At 34.9% G+C, this 21,538-nt stretch overlaps 1 protein-coding gene across 1 annotated transcript in view; it reads right to left on the reverse strand.

Moving 5' to 3' along the window:
• The window catches only part of DTWD2 (DTW domain containing 2), a 146,925-nt gene that overhangs the window by 65,523 nt on the left and 59,864 nt on the right, over nt 1-21,538 (reverse strand). The window contains exon 4 of the mRNA XM_036750583.1: nt 21,267-21,459. Coding sequence (XP_036606478.1) covers nt 21,267-21,459 — 193 coding nt within the window. The remainder of the gene's footprint in view (nt 1-21,266; nt 21,460-21,538) is intronic.

The raw sequence follows: 21,538 nt of genomic DNA on the forward strand, positions 1-21,538 counted from the left end.
TGAAGGTTTCAACCAAGCTAGTGAGCAAACAATACTTTATGCAAAAGATAATTAGGAATTTAACAATTTAATTTAGGAATTAAAACATGAATATACTATTTCTAAAAGTAGAATAAGAATATTAAAATTAGTCATTATTATAGTAGTGGAAAGTTTCAACAAGGACATAGAAAAGTATATGTAGAATATATATGAAAAATAAATACAGAATGGTTAATAGAAGGTGATTTGAGAGGGAAGGCATTAACATTTGAGAGGATCATGAAAGGCTTACTGTAGACTTGGTATTGCTTGAGCTGTGCTTTGAGGGTGACTTTTCTAAGGCAAGGGTCAGAAGGGAGTGAATGCCAGGTGTGGGGGACAGCCAGTGCAAAGGCACAAAGACAGGAGATGGAGTGTCCAGTGTGTAAACAGAGAGGTGAGAAGTCACTGGAATTAACTCAGTGGGAGAATGACGTGGTCAGATCTGCCCTTACAGAAAATTACTTTGGCAGCTGCGGAAGACAGACTGGAGTAAGGAGAGACTTGAGACAGGATGACTAATTAGGAGGCTATTGCAGTAGTCTGGGCAAGAATGATGAGGGCCTGAACTCAATCAATGCCTTTGTGAGTGGAGGAAAGGGGTCAGATACAAGAGATGTTGGGGAGGTAGAAATGGCAAGATTTAACAACTGAGGTGAGGGAGATTTAATAGTCAAAGATAATGCTGAGGATAAAGAGCCTTCGAGACTGGAATTATAGTGATGTCTTAGACAGAAATAGCAAAGTCTAGTGGGGCTTGGGGAGGAAGAAGGCACAGAGATAATGAGTTCTGTTTTGGATATGCTGAGTTTGGAATGTCACCGGGGCATAGAGTTTGAATAGCATACAAAAATATGTATAGCACTTTTTTTTTGGTAGTAGCAATAAACTTGAAGGAAAAAGTGAGTGTTCTAGTATTACTTAGGGAATGGTTTAACAAATTGTAGTTTAAAATAGAATTTTATTGTGCTGGAAGAAATGATAAATACAAAGAATTAAGAGAAACTTGGGAAGACTTGCATGAGCTGGAAAAGAATTGTTAAGCAGAAACAGGAATGCAATTTACACCACAACCAGAGTAATATAAAGGAAAATAGCAATGAAACACTTCAAAACTCTGATCAATTCAATAACCAATCATAGAACAGAAGACTGAGGGTGAAGCATTTTCTCCTACCTGTCCAAAGAGAAAGTGGAATATAGGTGTAGCTTGAGGCATACATTTTAAAATTTCTATTTCTTAATTTGTTTTTACAAGCATTATCTCTCCCACTGCCCCCACCTGAACATTAAAAAAAGAAAAGAAAACCTTGATAACAAATTGCATTTTAAGTTCATCACCTTTGGTGATGAAGGTAGTATATTCAGCCTTCTGGATTCATAGTTTATCATTATGTTGATTAGAGTTCTAAAGCCTTTCAAAGTTGTTTTTCTCTATAATATTGTTCTGAGAGTATAAATTGTTCTTCTGATCACTTCACTCTCTATCAGTTCATAAAAGTTTTCCCAGTTTCCTCTGTTCATTTAGATATTTCTTATGGCACAATAATATTTATATACTGTGTTGTTTAAAAAGTTTGAGAGACATAATTTCTGGGTAATTGGTTATTTTATTAATAACGCTAGCACTTTAATAAAGTCAGTGGCACTCTTGAATAACAAAGACCCTCAGTCTGTGGGCTCAAGGCTTCAATGGCCCGGTAAAAGTGAGTGTTCCAGAGGGTGGCAATCAACTCTGGTTAACAAGTAATGAGAGAGAATGAATATTACAATGAAGGGCTAGACCTATTATAATGAACTTTGATTATGTCATTTACTTTTAAATCACCCCCAGCCTTGGGCAATCTAATCAAAGAATTTATTCCAACCCAAACCTGATTGGAACACAATGGGATTAAATTCCTTGTGAGGTTGGGTAGGATCTGACCAAATTGAGGACCGTTAATTCAATCTCATTATCAGCAGTGTCCTTCAAAAGAATGAACTTTAAAATGAGGACTATAGAAAAAGGGAAACTCTGGATCTCCCCAAATCTTTGGTTGCTAATAATCATTTCTCTCAATACCATAATCTGTTTAGTCATTCCCTCATAGGTAGGCAACCACTTAGTTTCCAGTTTTTTGCTACCAAAAAAGATTTGCTGTTGACATTTTAAAAATATATGTCTTTTTCCTCTTTCCCTACTCTCTTTAGGATATAGACCTACTAAATTCTATGGCTTTGTCAAAGGGTATATACACTGACTAGTAACTTTTGGGGAATAATTCCAAATTGCTTTCCAAAATTATTAGACTAATTCATATGTCCAGCAACAGTACAATAGTATGCCTACTTTCCCAAAGCCAATACGTGTCATTTTGTTTTTTTGTCATCTTTGTCAATATGATGGGTAAGAGATGGAACCTCAGATTTGCTTTAATTTTAGGTACACAGTTTAGACATCTCCAATGTGCTGATCTGTTTTGCTTACTTGAACTTATTTGTTACAAGGGAGGGGCAGGGAATCATTGGGAAATGATAGTGATGATTAAAAAAAAATGAATACAACATTTAAAAATTTTTTGAATAAAATTATTTTAAAAAACAAACACAAGGAGAGCTATATCAACTAATAATCAAATATTTACTGAATGCTAGCTGTAGTATGAAAAAATAAACAAAAAGGAATTACTACAAAGCCTAGGTCCTCAAGGAATTTATAGTTAAGTTAGAGACAAGGTTAGCATTTGTGAAATTATATATTACATGCCTATAAATGTCACTTGAGGGAATCTAAAAGCACTAATAATCCCAACAGAAAGGTAATATTTAGTTATAATGTCAAATCTCATTTTTTTATGATTAAAAATTTTGTACCTTATGAACTTTAAGTAGTAATCTGAATAAAATGTATAATGTTTTAAAGATAAAGGTAGCAGATTCATGAAGTCTATTGAAGAAATAAAAATTACTCTTACCATGTAAAATTAAAGCAAGTTTTCTTAAAATGAAAACATTTTAAGTGCACACGGATGACACAGCAATCCCAACAAAAACATTAGCAACTAACAATTCAATACAACTGTTGTGTTTTTTTCTTAGTTGATTAATCAGAATCTCATTCCTCTCTTTCTGTTGTAATTTTTTTATAGTACTTGGGGGGCCTTATAAGAACCTTCAGTTATTTTTCTTAAGTTATGCAAATGATAATCATTCATACTCCCATCTCATTTACACTCCATTGGAGGTAATAGCTAGGGATTTTGTTAATTCATTTCAAGGAACAGAGCCAGTAGGCCAAACACTTTCTCAAAATAGTATTAATAATGGCTGTTGCTTAGTGATGAGGGAACTATTCAAGGGAATTTGAAATTGGAATGAATTTTATTCACTACAGTAAAATTCTATTACAAGGAAAGAATCACTGTCCTGCTCAAAACCCTTCTATTCTATTCCATCCCCCTGAAGTCCATTTGACCTATACATTCAGAGAACATGTTCTCTTTCATTTTTCTCATTTTTGTTCAATCTGAACCCCATTTGAATAAAATAGTGGCAAGCACTATGAAAATCATAAAAGAGGATAAAGGTAAAAATTCAACCATGGAAATAACCATTACAAAAAAAGAATCCTACAATAGAAGGACATTTCCAAGGCACAGCACACTACCTTGGGGGGACTGTGAGTAGTAAGGAGTGCCAATACAGACATAACAAATCTCCTACAACAGAAAATTCCATATCTGGTCATGTTAATAGACAATATTCATAATAGAAATGTTTGATTGTGTATTGTTTGCTCAGCAGGCATGAGGAGAAGGGGAAAACTATACTTTTTAAAAATTAGCCTTCAACTTCCTTCAATCCTTCCCACCCCAATATTGCAACTAACCTACCAAGACTTTCAACCCACCTACTAAAACAAAATAAAACACACAGAAAGAACCAGGAATTTAGGAGAGTACTGAAAAGGGAATGGGATAACATTCCACCCCCCCCCCAAAAAAGGACCACTTTTTTCACATGTTAAATTACTATAAGGAGGCTTAGAATCAAGTGACATAACCCTATACCCTAGAGAGGCTAGGAAGACATTTCTACAAATTTTTAATCAATAACAAAATTCAAAAAAATAGCAAAATAACCTGGATTTTTAAATGGAGTCAGTTGCAATGAAAAAATTTTAGAAAACCAAATTTCAATTTTTCCTGAGTGATGATTATAGAGAATTTTCTTTAAATAAAATGACAGCTGAGGGAAGAAAAGAAACTCACGGAGAAACTAGGCATCTATTTTATTCTAACACCAATAATCTCATTTCAATACTTCAAGGATCTGTGATTTCCTCAGTGTAGGTACTCCTCTCCCTGAGCAACCCACAAGTATCTCTCTAAACATATGTACCCAAGTTGATATACAACCTCCAACTCCAAGTAGAATAGAAGCTCCTTGAGGGCAGTAACAGTTTGGTTTTGTTCTTTGTATTCCCAGCACCTATCATAGTGGCTTGTCTTTAGTAGAGGTTTCGAAAATTTTTACTGAATAGAAATTATTTAACAAACATTTATTAAATGCCTACTAGTATACCTGTTAGTATTTTCTAGCACAAAGCAATGAAAATTACTCTACCTGCTAAATGCAGATATAGAACTCATGGACTCAGAGTATAGAATGAAGCATATTTTTTAAAATTTTTTTAGTGGGGAGGAGTAGAGTTGTGACAAATGCAAGAATTTGTTTTGCATGACTATACAAATTTGTAACAGGCTTTTGGGGATTTGTTTTTGGGGGGAATTGCCTTCTCAATGGATAGTGGAGGAGGAGAAAGAAAGGAGAGGATTTGGAGCTAAAAAGAAAATAAAATTGAATTTTTAAAAAAAGTCTCCTTTATATGAAAACACCTGGCATAGCATTGCTATCTATACTATCTTTGTGAAGCTTGATCTTTTTGTTCAGTAGTGTCTGATTCTGGTTTTCTTGGCAAAGATGCTGGAGTGGTTTGCCATTTCCTTCTCCAGTTTATTTGACAGATGAGGAAACTGAGGCAAACACAGTTAAGTGACTTGCCCAGGGTCCCACAGCTAGTAAGTGTCTGAGGTCACATTATAACTCAGGAAGATGAGTGTTCCTCACTCCACGGCTTGGCACTCTCCCAATGTGACACCTCACTGCCTTAGCTTGATCTTAGTACGTTTTTTTTTTGGCAGGGCAATTGGGGTTAAGTGACTTGCCCAAGGTCACACAGATAGTACAAGTGTCAAGTGTCTGAGGTCATATTTGAACTCAGGTCCTCCTGACTCCAGGGCCGGTGCTCTACTCACTGCACCACCTAGCTGCCCCGATCTTAGTACATTTTAAAAGCATTTTGTCTTTTGTGGTTTGAACTTCTGAATGTGTAAGGCTACAGCAAACGGTTTTCATCTACTATGATTTTTGAGCTCTTGAGCTTTAAAGGTTTTTCTCTTCTTTGCTATCAGTTTGCCACTTCTCACTTTTTGCTACTGTCCAGCATACCTGGGATAATTTTAGAAATGGGAAATCACATTCACATTTTTCTAATGTTTGTGTCTGTAAAGATTAACTCTTATGAAGCCTCATAATGGGGAAAATTTTTGACTGAAAATATATGTGGTATCAACTTTGTTCATCAAGCAATCAACACAAATGAAGAAATTACTATAAAAGGCAGCACTAAAATATTCATTGTTAAAGAATAATCTCCATACAGTTTAATCCACTTGCAGATAGACAGCAATATGTAGTGAAGAAGTACTAGGCAAAATTAATATATGATAGGGCTGCCTTACTTTCAAAAGAAATCATTAGCAGATAAAGTAGATGATAGATACTAAAACCACCTTTCTGAAGTTCTTTCATACATCTAGTACTGCCATTCTAGAAACTGCATTCTTTAGAGAAATTTGAAGGAGATCAACAAATTAAATTAAATAATTGAAATTAAAATCTGTGCCTGGGTGACTAAAGCTACTCACTTTCATGACTAAGGGACAAAAACTACCCTTTTTGAACATTATAGACAAGGCAGTCTAATTGAAGCAGCAACCCACTTTGAGAGTGAGAGAGAGGATGAAGCATGTACCAGGAGGTGAGGCCACCACTGGAATTTATTAAATGGGGGGTGGGGTATGAGTGCCATGATTGGATCTGCCTTTTAGGAAAATCACTTTAGTCACTGAGTGGAAGATGGATTGGAGTGGGGAGAGACTTGAGGCAGCACTCAGCATAGTGTAAGCACTTGATAAATGCTTTCTTCATTCATTCACTATTATGAAGATAAAAAAGAAAAAGAGAGGAGGTATTACTAGTTATTCTAAGTATTAAATACCACTACCCCAATTATAACAGGTTAGTAGCTTAAAGATATTTTAAGTGCCCAAGCACTATCAGAAAGATGCTCTTGCCATATGTAAATTTTTAGTTTTTAAGGAAGGGCTGAAAGGAAGCAGATATTATATGCAAATACAAATTTAGTATATAATACCTGGCACACAGAAAGCACTTAATAGTTTATTCAATCATTGAATAACTGATAGGTCAAAGGATATAAACATATAGTTATCAACAGAATCAACAGTAATGAAAAATGTTCCAAAGCACTGATTAGAAAAATGAACATTTCTAAAACTCTGAAGTTCTATCTCACGCCTATCACATTGGCAAAGATGACCAAAAAAAATGATTATTGTAGAGGCTAGAAGATTGGCACACTGTTGGTGGTGACGTGAATCCAGCTGTTTTGGAAACCAATCCAAAACTATGCCCACAAAAATCATTAAATTCTGCATGCATGCCCTTTGACCCAACAATTTAACTACTTGGCCTATTCCCCCAATAAGACCAAAGAAAGAGGAAAAGGATCCAAATGTACAAAAATATCTATAGCAGTTTTGTTTGTGTAAATCAGGGAATGTCTAAACAAAGTATAGAACATTAATATAATACAGGGATTCTTCATAGTTTTTGTGTCAAGTAAACCCCTTTGACAGTCTGGTGAAATCTGTGCACCCCTTCTCAGAATAATATTTATTGCTTCTATTTGTACATGGCAGAAATGATATTTTGAATCAGTTTTTTTGCAAAGGTGAATGATCTTTCAACTTGAAGAGACAGAATAAAACTTGCAGGTACAATGGTATATGCACTAACTGGAATAAACTAAAATTTACATTTATTAACATAAAATAAACCCTTCAATAATAAAAAATAATTAAACTGAGGCAAACAGAGATTAAGTGATTTGACTAGGGTCACACTTCTACTAAGTGTCTGAGTCTGGATTTGAATTTAGGCCTTCTTGATGCCAGGCACAAAGCTCTAACCACTGTGGCACCAGCTGCTCATATGTTTTATGCCCAAAGGCAGTATCAGGTATTATTCATACTTTTCTTCTCCCACAGTGCCTGTTATACTTGTTCTTAATAAATGTTAGCTGAAATGAAATTAAAATGCTTTCTACAGATTGTAATAAGTGAAAAAGATACGAGTAAATTTATGAATTTAGGTTAAAAAATTCAAATGTGCAAGACACAAGAAAACTGGTTTAAAAAGAGCTCCTATAAAAAACATCTGAGTTTTAGTCAACTCTGAGTTCAACATTGTAGCAGTAAAAAAAGTAACGAAAACATAGAATGGATAAATGGACACATGGTACCTATATCAATATTATATGATACTGGCTGCATCACTTTTGAAAAACATTATTCATTTCTATGTGTCATATTTTAAGAGGGCCATTGACAAAACTGAAGTGTAGCTATCTCATGGAAGGTGGCCAGAATGGATGGAAAAATTTTGACTAAAAATGTATGTGCTATCAACTTTGTTCATCAATCAACACAAATCAATAAAAAGGAAAATGAGATTTCTATTAAACAGGCTCAAATGGGTAGAAAATAGAAATGCAAAGTTAAGATGTGAATTAGTAAGAAATGGGCACTTCCTGTACACTTAATAAAATTTGAACTGACAGTTAACAAAAACTACTAATTGTAGTGGCAATGAACTTCAAATTTATTATTTAATTTCTGGCTATTTTGGCCATATTTTCCCATTTGTATTCCAGATGGGTGCCAAATATATTTAAAAAGAACTCTTCTGCTGCTTTTTTTAAAATATTAGTATAGTGAAGTATTAGAAGGTCAAGTGTTTCTTAGCCATCTGTTCCCACTATGCCATACACATCAGTTCATAAACAGAGGCAGTTTTACCCACCATGCTCTTTGATTGCTTCATACAAATGTACCAGCTGCCTAACTGTGCTGAGCATGCTTGCTGTGCTTTTTTATGAACTAATTGCATCCATGGGGCTAACTTAATGCAGTACTTCTCTGGCATCACCTTTGCCAACTATGACAGCTGTTGTAAGAAAGCCTGTAGTGCACACACAATTGCTTGTGGGCTTCCTTCAAACATGGCTATGCAAAACATCTCTGAATAATGTGTTTTTCTAATGGAGTGTCAGCATAATATGAAGCCTAAACAGAATCAGTATAATCATACAGCTCCCTAGAACAGTCACCATACTGTATGTATTGTGTCCATAAACAATTATTTCAAGTTTTTTTTAACTTACATTGTTGTTTGTAGAAATTCTTGAACCTCAATTAAGTCTGCCAATGAACTAATTTATTACTATTTAACATGCAAGTAAAATGTCTTATACAAATATACATTCTCAATAAAGGCCAAAGAAATCAGAGATTTAAGATTTCTTCAAAGTAGAAAATACTTTATAAGATGAATAATAATATCTAATATATAGGCAAGAATACATATAATAATATTTTGAATAGAAATCACCATTTATTCATAGAATTATCACCACCGGATAAAGCCAGACAAATAAGAAAAGCCAAACAAACTGGTATCACAGAGAAGGCTCAAGACAAGTTAATAATATCCTAAAATATGTGTTAATCAATCAGTCAACAAGCCTTTATTAACTGCCTACTCTGTGTCAAGCACCGTGCTATGGGGGACACGTACAAAGAATGAAGCAATCTCTGATTGCAAGGAACTTCTGTTCTAATGGGAAGACAACTATTTACATAAAGATACAGAGCACAAACATAAAATGAAAAAATACATATAAAAAGGAATTATTAAATACAAGGCAATTTGGGAGGGAAGCCATTTGCATTTGCAGGAATTAGACAGGCTTCATGCAGAAGACAGTGCTATTGCTGCATCTCCTTAAAGGAATAAAAGGACTGCATGAGGGAGGTATGGCAAAAGCTAGTACAAAATAACTAGTATGGAAACATGTCCCATGGAAAGGACAAAAAAAAGGCCAGTTTGGCTGGATCACAAAGTACAAGAAAGGGAATAATGCCCAAAGAAGCTGGAAAGTTAAGAAGGGTCCAGGTTGTGAAAGGTTTTAAAACCCAAACAGAACAGCTTCTATTTTATCCTAAGACAACAAGAAGCCACTGGAATTGATTGAGGAGAAGAATGAAATGGTCAGCTCTGTGCCTAAGGAAAATTAGCTAGTCAGCAGTGTGTACCACCAACTAGAGTGGGGAGAGACTTGAGGCAGGCCAACCATCTAGGAGGCTGCTTCAATGACTGAGATAAGGACCAGTACTAACATGGGAACTGTGAGGAAAAGAGGGGAGAATTGAGAAGGGAGAGAGGCAAGATGGAAGAGATGTTGCAGAAGAAGATGCAAGAAGATACGGCAATGTGACCTTAGGCAAGTCACTTAACCCCAACTGCCCTGCCTTCCCTGCTCCAGAAAGAAAAAAAAAGATACGGCAACTGATTAGATATGTAGACTAAGGGTTTATGAGGAGATGGTGATCCAAAAAAGGAGGCTGGGACGATGTGAACAGCAAGGGAGGAGGAAAACAGAGAAAAAGCAGAGAGATAAACCCATCTAGGTGGTATAGCTGATGAGATTGCTGGTCTCACAATCAGGAAGACCTGAGTTCAAATCCTGTCTCAGATACTTACTGGCTATCACTTAACCTCACTCTGCCTCAGTTTTCTCATCTGTAAAATGGGGATAGTAACAGTGCCTATCTCACAGATAGATTTGTTGTGAAGATCAAATGAGATAACATATGTAAAGGATCGCTATTATTATTATGTTCAGGAAGAAGGGTAGTCAATCAATCCATCAACAAGCATCCTAAAACCAGCATCCTTTCTACTGCAACAGGCTTCATTAGATAAGCTCTCAGGTGGCATGGAAAAAGAACTTACTTTTTTAAAATGATTTTAAACTTTATGCTATAAAGTGAGTCTTAGTCAAATCAGCAAATAATTTTGTGTACTTTCCAAGTGTAATGTATTATTCTAGGCACTGTAGGAGACACATATACAAAGCTGCTACTTACCACAGAAAGAACATACCATCAAACTAGAATGATCACTGACTCTTACGTGGAGAATCTCAAAACCCATTTTAAGAGAATCATACGCTCAAAGATTTTGATCTGGATGAGACCTGAGATGATCTAGAGTAGACACTGCCATCATTCTATATCCTTCTTCCCTTTCATAGCCAAATGAAAAAACAGATGAATAAAAAAGAATTTCAGTTCTTACTCTGGGCAAAGCCCTCTCCTAAGCGCTGGGGATACAAACAGAAGAGGAGCAAGCCAGTCCCTGCTCTCTAGGAGCTCACAATCTAAAAGAGAAGACAAGTACATGTAGGTTTCCTCTTCAAATCACATAAAAAGACCCATTGCTCCTTAGGGTACAGTAGTAAAGCAAACCATCATGCATCTTCTTTAACATCATTTGTTATATGCCTATATTTTTGACTTCTGAAATATTATAATTTATAACGTTAGCTGCTATCTCTTTTGTGATCCTGACTATTGCACCTTGGTACTTGAAATCTTTTTTCCCTACTGCTTGCGGTATTTTTTATTTGCTATGGAGGCTCTGAATTTTAACATTACCTGTATCAAAAATGAAAAAAGTAGAATTCATAATAAATGAAGAAGAAATGAAGTTTATAATTGAAAACTCTTTTGACCAACTAAATAGCAATAAAGCTAATAACAGGTGAAATTAATGAATATTTACAAAAGTATAAAATACTCAGATAATATAATAAGAAATAGAGTTTAAAAAACCCAAATGAGCTCCCAAAGGAAAATAAGACCCAGACTAGTGAATTCTATCAAACATTCAAAGACCAATTCTTATACAAATTATTTACAAAAATAAGAATAAAAGAACAAAAATCATATATCAATACATGCAGAAAAAGTTTTGAAAAAATATAATACCCATTTCTGTTAAAACACTAGAAAACATAGGAATAAATGGCCTTTTTTTAGAGAGGGAAGACAGGGCAGTTGGGGATAAGTGATTTGCCCAAGGTCACACAGCTAGTAAGTGTGCCAAGTGTTAGAGGCTGGATTTGAACTCAGGTCCTCCTGACTCCAGGGCTGGTGCTCTACTCACTGCACCACCTCGTCGCCCCTGGTCTTTTTCTTAACATGGTAAATAATACATATCTATAACCAAGAGCCAGAATGTAGGCATAAACTATAGTCCTTTCCAGTAATATCAGGGGTGCCCATTGTCAATATTTCTATTTGATATAATGCTAGAAATTCTAGCTATAGCAATAAGACAAAAAAAAAGAAATTGAAGGAATAGTATAGGTAAAGAAGAAATGAAATTTTTACTTTTTGCAAAGGTATACTTAGAGAATCCGAGAAAGTCAACTGAAAAAAAATTAAAACAATAGCTTCGGTAAAGTTATGGAGTTAAAAAATAAATCCAAGGGCAGCTAGGTGGCACAATGAGTACAGCACCAGCCCCTGAGTCAGGAGGACCTGAGTTCAAATCTGGCCTCAGACACTTGACACATGTACTAGCTGTGTGACCTTGGGCAAGTCACTTAACCCCAATTGCCCTGCCCAAAAGCAAAAAAAAATTAAATCCACATAAGTCCCCAGAATTTCTTTAAAATAGAAATAAAATCTATTGGAGAGATAGAAAGGGAAATTCCATTTAAAATAAATACAGAGTGTATAAATTTATAAAACACTTGGGAGTCTACCTAGCAAGATACACTTAGGAACTATATGACTATAGGTATAAAACACTGTTTATACAAATAAAGACATCTAAATAATCAGAGAATATAAATTGCTCATGTGTAGGTTGAGCCAATATAACAAAAATGACAATATTATCTAATTTAACATATTTATTCAATGCCCTACCAATCAAAGTACCACAAGATTACTTTGTAATACTAGAAAAAAATTAAATTCATCTGTAGGTACAAAAAGTCTAGAATCTACAAAACGTCAAGAATCTCAAGAGAAATATTTTTTTAAAAAAAGTAGGGGGTGGGGGAGCCAGTGTTCCGGCAAAATCGGATCTAAACCTGTACTATAAAACTATATTATACTATGAAATCATTCTCAAAACAATTTGGTACTGGTTAAGAAATAAGTCAATCAGTGGAACAGATTAGGCATATGATATGCACAAGCAAACCTAGGAGCCTAGTGCCCAGTAAAAGATATCAACTACCGGGGGTACTTACTATTTGATAAAAATTGTTGGGAAAAATAGACAGCAGTATAGCAGAAATTAGGTTTAGACCAACACCTCACACATTACACCAGTATAAGTTTCAAATGGGCACTTTTCTTCAGCATCATTTCCATGTCCCCATATAGCACATCTGGCACTGTGATATTATAATCCAAATATTGTAGCTCCACTGACCTTAATGGTGGAATGGATTTGTTATTAAAAAAAAAAACCTTTATAAATCTTTTCAATTTTTTTTCTGTTATTCTTTCATTCTGATATTTAAATGCTCTACAAATGACTTTGTATTGCTGGTTCTATCACCAAACTTTCTTCAAATTCATTTTTCATTTTTCCTTCCACTGTTTCTCACATTTTTATGAGGTAAAACTGTTCCTATTCTTCTAGCATCCTCCTTTTCAAGACTTTACAAATTTGTAAACTAAACCAGTACTGTCCTTAGCTGCCAAATCTCTCAGGTTATGAAAGAGGTCAAATGTTTGCAGGCTGAAATGGTTCCTAGGTTCTTTTTGTCTCATAATTTTGACAAATGAACTCCCTAATTCCAATTCCACAACTCCAACTGCCTGCTGGACACCTCCAATTAGATGTGCTTACGGTACATAAAACTAAACATATCCATAACCAAACTCATTAGCTTTGTCCTTACACCTGCCCCTGCCTAATTTTTTTTAATTTTCATAAATAAATGTATTTAATAAATTTTTGTTGACTAATTTACATATCTCCAATATGTATCATAGTACTTTGCAAACAGGAGACACTTTTATTTTGGTCTTGCTATGATTTCACTGGTATAGGAAAGTCCAAGTGAGGAAACTACTCATGCAGATCCGTCAGTCAACAAACATTTATCGAAGTTCTATGATGTGCCAGGCATTATGTTAGGCCCTGTGAATGCAGAGAAAAATTAAAACAGTTCTTTCATCAAGGACCTTACATTCTACCAGGTACACAATAAATACATGTACTGCTATACACAAAATGGATACAAGTTCATTTTCAGGGCAGAAGGTAACTAGTAGCTGGGAAATGAGAAAAGCGTTCATGCAGAAGTGGTGCTTGAGCTGAGCCTTTTAAGGGATAGGGAATAAAAGATTCTAAGAGGTGGAGGTGAAGTACATTCTAGGCAAAGGGGACAGCTAGCCCAAAGGCAAAGAGGCAGGAGACGGGGTGTGATATGAGGTCAGCCTCCAGAACACTGGGTGGGTCCTCTTTGGAATATTTAAGGAATGACAAGAACCATAATAAAAGACTATCAGAGGCTATGGATAGAGTACCATCTCCATCAACTGGAAGGTGTTCTTATAGTAATGAAAGGGCAGATTCATCAAATTACCCATGCAAAGGAAATAGATCTATTCATAGATGGTTATGAATAATTATAATTATGCAATTGTAAGGCATTTATACTTTTAAAGGTATCAAACATTGTTATGTCAGATAACCTATCAAAACCTGAAAACAGGCCAAATTTCTATTAAGATAGATGAATAACATTTTGAGGTAAGATTTAATAGTTTATTTTATAATATATTGAAATATATATATAATTCTCCATAATTATCTCAACTTTACAGATATTCATAATAAATATATATGTGTATATGTGTATGTATATATATAATATGTTAAAATGTGCTGTGGCTTTTTTTCCACTACCACAAACTAAAAAAGAATATATTCTTTCAATTCTTTTAAATACTCACTTGGGACAAACCTTACTGTCATTTTCTATGCTACAACATTTTTTTCACAATAAATGAATAATACATCTAAGTCTAATCATTGAATGCTAGCTGTTGTTAAAAAATATATTTGGGAATATATTATATATATATATATATATACATATATATGTATACACACACACACACACACACACACACACACAAAAGTGATTGCCATATGGAGCTTGAAAATCTGATTGTCTGCACTGCTGATAATGACATCAAGGACCCAGATGCTGTGGGCTTATAAATTACAAAGATGTTCTTGATAACCTGTTACATGATGTAAATGGTTTTGCATATTACTGTATGATCTTTTTGTGTCTGTCACCCTATATTAGGCAAGGGCTGGTTAGATTTCATTATATATGTAATATCTATACATATACATATTCACTAGTTTATATTATGATAAAAATCAAATATTAGTTCTAATTAATCTCCATACAATTACCTCAATCTTGAAGTGTTATTTAAACATCATTGTTTTTGTGAAAAGAATACCCCCATCTCAATAATTTACAGATTTAAATTTTATTTTTATTTAAATTTAATTTAATTTAAATTTTAGCAATAATACTTCTAATTCCAATGACAGTTTACACATCAAATCTATAATTACTTAAGGTAAATGTTTTATGCAATATAATTCATTCCTGAAAATTTGCTTGTTATTGTTCAGTCGTGTCCAACTCTTCATAACCCTATTTAGGGTTTTCTTAGCAAAGATACTGGAGTTGTTGCCACTGCCTTCTCCAGTTCATTTTACAGATGAGGAAACTGAGGCAAAGAGGGTTAAGTGACTTGCCCAGGGTCACACAGCTAGTTAAGTGACTGAGGTCAGATTTATACTCAGTTGTCTTCCTGACTTAAGGCCTGGCACTCTATCCACTGTGCCACCTAGCTGCCCTATAAAAATTTTTGCATAAACTAAATTCATATTTTTGCTATTTAAAATTAGAAAAAAATATTTTGCCCTCATTTTAAATTGATCTTCAGAGCAGTATAGTATTTACTAAAGTTTTTAAGTTTCTCTGTCTTTCACCTCTGTTAAATAGAATCCCTTCTAATTAATTCCTGATTTAAATTTCCCTCACATTATCAAAATATACAGAGTCCAGCAAAGTATTCGATAAAATCTCTCATACACTACACAAACATAAGAGGGAGAAATGTCAGTTAGATTACAGTTGGATTGGAGAGTAGGAAACTAGATAAGGAAAAATGTAAGGTTAGATTACAGACTGGACTTTAGGGAGAGGTGGAGCCAAAATGGCAGACTTGCTCGGAAGAAATACAGCAAGCTTTTCCCCAACCCCCAACTCCATTGAAAATAATCTGGAAAATGCACCACACTAAATCCTGCTTGAGAATCAAAGAAAAAAAAAAGTCATTTTTGTCCAGGTTAGTACAGGAAGACAGAGAGAGGTTTACTGACACTGGCGACCCGGTCTAGACAAGAGTAGACAAGAAACAGCAGTCCAATACAAGGAAAGGCTGTGCACCACGACAAGAAGAGGTCTCAGAACCAAGACGAAGTATAAACAATGTGTAAGATGCAGGAATAGGTGCAACCTTTTAGCTCTGCTACTCACCACCCATTCCAGATCACAAATCCAGGGCTGACTGAGGAAGGGACCTCCTCCTAGGGGCAGCGTTCCCAGCTGAGAAGTGGTTTTGAGCCTCAGCTTGTATATCAAACAAGAAGCACATTCATACATAAACATTGTTCTCAGGCCGATAATCTACATAAAATATAGGTTTAAAATAAATCTCCCCCTGCAGGAATCTCTAGGACCTCTGTCCCAGAATAGGCTTTCACTTCAAATAGATAGATAGATAGAGAGAGAGAGAGAGAGAGAGAGAGAGAGAGAGAGAGAGAGAGAGAGGGAGAGAGAGACAGAGATAGAGAGAGACAGAGAGAGGGAGGGAGAGAGACAGAGACAGAGAGAGACAGAGAAAGGGAGGGAGAGAGAGAGGGAGAGGGAGAGGGAGAGAGGGAGAGGGAGAGAGAGAGAGAGAGAGAGAGAGAGAGAGAGAGAGAGAGAGAGAGAGAGAGACAGAGAGAGAGAGACAGAGAGAGAGAGACAGAGAGAGAGAGAGAGACAGAGAAAAGGAGAGAGAGAGAGAAAGAGAGAGAGAGAGAGAGAGAGGGAGGGAGAGGGAGAGAGAGAGACAGAGAGATGGGGGGGGAGAGGGAGAGAGAGAGACAGAGAGACAGAGAGAGAGAGACAGAAAGACAGAGAGAGAGAGAGAGAAAGAGAGAGAGGGAGAGAGAGGGAGAGAGAGAAGGAGAGGGAGAGGGAGAGGGAGAGGCAAGCTTTTCCTAATTACTCCAGTCACACTGATCTACTTCTTTGGATGCAACTTGTCTACATAACTCATATCGATACTTCTATGTCACTCACTCAACTAGCATTTGTCAAGCAGCCACTATGTGCCAGGCACTATGCTAGACCCTAGGGATACAAAGACACAAATAGAAATAGGCACTGCCTTCAGGGAGCTACAGTTTATCGGGGATAGGGAGTAGAACATATACATAAACTGAAGAGTGTGTCAGAGTAAGCTTCCTATAAGAGGTAGCACCTGAGTTAAGCTTAAAGAATGCCAAGGAATCATTGAGACACAGGTAAGGGGGGGAGTATATTTCAAACATTAGAGACAGTCTATTAGCTCAAGGGAGGGGAACCTGCAGCCTTGAGGCCACATGTGTTCTAGGTCTTTGGGTGAAGCCTTTTGACTGGGTCCAAGTTTTACAAAACAAATCCTTTTATTAAGGGGATTTGTTCCGTGAAGTTTAGATTCAGTGAAAGGGTTGGACTTGAGGACCTACAAGGCCACATGTGGTCTCAAGGCCACAGGTTCCCCACCCCTTAATGGAAAGGTCTAAAGGTGGGAGATGGAAAGTTGATCCTTTGTTGGCTGTTATTCATATCACATACCTTACCTGTGGGTACGTTTCTCCTTGGAACTCTATTCTCTATACACTTTTTCACGTAGTGACCTCATCAGCTCCCATGGGTTCAACTGTCATCTTTCTCAGATGACATCCAGATCTATATATACAGTTTCAATCTCTCTTCTCCTACTGAATGTCCATTGGGCATCTCAAACTCAACATGAACAAACAAAATACATTATCTTTCCCACAAAAAAAAATAACCCTTTTATGAATTTCCCATTTCTTTGAAAGGCATTACCACTCTTCTAGTCTCCCAGGTTTATAATCATGGCAATATCCTCAAGTCTTCCTAATTCAACATACAACCAGTCAAATCTTGTTTCTACCTCTATGACATCTCTGGCATCTGACTCGTCATATTCACACAGTCAGCTCCTTAGTTCAGGCTCTCATCAACTCTCTCCTTCAAGTCTCTCCCCTACCCAATCCATCCTTCACACAACTGCCAAAGTAATTTTCCGTACATGAAAGTCTGACCATGTCACAATGCTAGTCAATAAACTCCAGTGTCTCCCTATTGCCTCTAGGACAAAATATTAATGCAATTTGGCCTTTAAAGTCCTTCATAAAGTTTCCTTTCCAGTTTCATTATATGTTACTCTCCTTCCCAGATTTTTTTCCATTCCTCACATACAACACTCCATCTTCCATCTCTGTGCCTATGAATTGGTGTCCCTCATTCATAGAATGCATTACTTGCTTACTTCTGGTTCTCTGAATCCTTTACTTCCTTCGACATTAAGCTTTTCTCAAAGGCCTGACTGCTAGTACCCTTACTTCCTAAACTACTTTGTGTTTATTTTGTGAATGTTCTGTATATACTAATTATTTTTATATATTTTATTTTCCCCCAATTATATGTTAAACAATTTTTTTACATTTTGAGTTTGAAATTCTGGTCCTCCCTGAGACAGTAAGCAATCTGATACAGTTTACAAACATGCAATCATGTAAAACATTTCCATGTTAGTAATTTTGTACAAGAAGACTAGAATTGAAAAAAAAAAAAGGAAAGATGGTAAAAAAAATAACATGCTTCAGTCTGTATTCAGACAGTATCAGTTCTTTCTCTGGAGGTAGATAGTATGCTTCATCTTAGTCCTTTGGGACTGTCTTGGATCATTATATTGCTGAAAATAGCTAAGTCACTCACAGTTCTTCATCTTATAATACTGCTGTTATTGTGTACAATGTTCTGGTTCTGTTCACCTCACTTCGCATCAATTCATGTAAATCTTTCCAGGTTTTTCTGAAATCATGCTGCTTGTCATTTCTTTGTATGTACTAATTATAAGCAAGTTCCCTCTTCCCATAGAATGTAAGTTCTTTATGGAACAGTTAAACAACAAAAGAGAAATTCTGAAAATCAAGGAAGAATTAACAAAATTGAAAGCAAAAGTAATCATACAAATGACAAATAAAATTAGGAGTTCATTTGTTGAAAAAACTAATAAAATAGATAAACTATTAGGTAGTTTAATTTTAACTGGCAGTATCAAAAAAGAAATTCACAGCAAACAGACAAAATAATTAGAAATAATTTTACCTAATTGTGTGCTAACAAAACTGATAATTAAAATGAATTAATATTTACAGAAATGTCAAATACTCAGGTAAACAGAACAGGAAATAGAGAATTTAAGTAGATCAGTCCCATAAAAAAGAAATTGAACAAGCTATAAATTAACACCCAAAGGAAAACCAATACCAATGGATTTGCAAGTGAATTCTATCAAACATTTTAAAAAATTAATCCCAATATTTGGCTAATTTTGTGAAAAATAGAAGAAAAAAGAAAAAAATATATCAAATTCCTTCTCTGGTACAAATACTGTCTTGATCTGAGAGAGACAAAGCAGAAGAAGAAACTATTCCTAATAATGACCAATACAAAAACCCAGTATTATATGCAGTATTAACAAAAACACTAACATAACATATTAAAGGAATATTGAGTATGACCAGTTTGATTTGATGCCAGCATTACAGGATGTTCAATATTAGGAAAACTATAAATATAATAGACTACAATAACAATGAAAAATATAAAAATCACATAATGACATCAATAGATGCAAAAAAAGCTTTTTGACAAAACGTAATAAGCTTTTTCTGTTAAAAAACACTAGAAAGCACAGAAATAAATGGGTCTACTCTTACAATGGTAAATAATTTGTAAAACCAAAAGACATTTTTGTATGCAAAGAAAGCCTCTCCAATAAGTTCAGAGTTAAAGCCAGAATTTCCATTGTCATTATTATTATTTGAATAAAAAAAAATCGTGGGAATAAGCAGAATCAAAGAAGAAAGAAAACTGTCACTTTTTGCAGATGGTAATGGCAATATAACTAGATAATTCTAAATATTCAAATAAAAAGCTAAGTGAAACAATTACCAACTATAGCAAAGTAGTAGGATATAAAATAAACCCACATAAATCATCATTCTTTCTCTATATTACCAACAAAAACCAGCCAGATGAATTAGAAAGTAAAATTCCATTCAAAATAACAGAATGGAAAAAAATTGGGGATACACCTATAAGAACTATAATTGTACAACTACAAAACACCCTATGAAGAAATAAACAGACCTAAAAGACGTGTAAACTGCTTATACTTGTGTCATGCTAATAAAATATAAATGGTAACATTGGTTCACTTAATTTATGCATTCAGCATATACCAATGAAATCACCAAAAACATAGAAAAAATAATCACAGAATTTATCTAGTGGAAACAAAGGTCAAGAATCTCAGGGGGAAAAGGAACAAATAGGGGAAACACAGAGGTCTAGCAAAATGTTATCTCACGCTATATTGCAAAATAGTGATATTTAAAACTAGCATTGGTTAAAAAAACAGAAAAGTGGATTAGTGGAAGACATGAGATGCATAAGATCCAGATGCAAACAAATATAGTAATATAATGGTTAATAAACCCAAAGACCACAAGAATTTGGGTAAAGACTCCATTATTAACAAAAACTGCTATGAAAATTGAAAATTTACACACGAATCAAGTACAACCTTTATGAAAGCAATCAGAAGATAAATTTTGTTGTGCAGAAGACTGTATTTTTACAGAAACACAGCTTCCCTAAATGTGTAGAGAACAAGATTCCACTGTTTGTTTTTGTTGACTATAAAAAAGTATGTAATTCCACAAAGTTATCCAAAAGTTATCACCCATGTATATTTTTAAACCATACAAGATAATTCTTTTTTCAATCCTCTGATAAATGTCAATCAAGTAAAAAATGGAGAAATATGCTTGCCAAAAGAATTTGCCTCTGTCACACAGAACTACCAAGGCAGAGTGATTCCCTATGGTTGGTGAGGTCCTCTAGATGTTCCTAGGTACAGATGGCATTGTGCTGATTGCATCAAACCCTGGAACATTAATGACCCTCCTAAATGAGGTCTATAATTACTCAAAAAGATTTTGGCCCAACTATCCACATAGGAAAAACCAAGCTGATTTGGAATGCTTAATTTTCTATACTACAAGTACGACTACATAGTTATCAATAATTACAGTAACTCATCATTAGAGGAAAAAAGTAGTCCCTATAAAGCTATATAAGTAATAATTGATTAAGGGTACTTAGCAGAAAATAACATGTTACTATATATCTATAAATTTAAAGTAACAGAAAAATCATTCATTAAAAACATTAATGTTAGCAATACTTCTAGAAGCCCAACACATATATTACTATGTGTTTGAACCATGTACCAGAATGTTACAGGTGTGAATTTTATACAGGTCCCATTTAACAATAACTCAGTCTATTTAAAATACAATAACTTAATATCATGACTTCCTCATTAAAATACTTTCATTTCTTCATTGGAGGATATGACAACATACATGGTTCACATATATAAAAATATATATGTGTGTGTGAGAATACACATACACATACAACCACAAACAAATATATAGATATATAAGTATACATATGCATGTATAATGTATGCACATACATATACATATATACACAAACATATTTCATTTACCTGTCTAGGAAGTCGGAACAGGGAATTCTTGTAGAAAATGTCTTTAGCCTGGCTCCATGTCCCATCAATGATGATGATAGTAGAAAGATGATTAGGAGAATTTGATATCAATTCTTCCAAATTAATTGCTTCAGCACCAGGATACAAAATTAAAGTGCCAGGATTTCGGCAAATAGCTGAAAGTTCAGGATCTCTAAAATGAAAACAAGGAGAAAAAAGTTCTTTAGTGGCTTGAAGAAACATTTTTTACTGTATTAAATTTCCCTATCCCC

Source organism: Trichosurus vulpecula, chromosome 1, assembly GCF_011100635.1.
Source record: "Trichosurus vulpecula isolate mTriVul1 chromosome 1, mTriVul1.pri, whole genome shotgun sequence".
Taxonomy (NCBI): Eukaryota; Metazoa; Chordata; class Mammalia; order Diprotodontia; family Phalangeridae; genus Trichosurus; species Trichosurus vulpecula.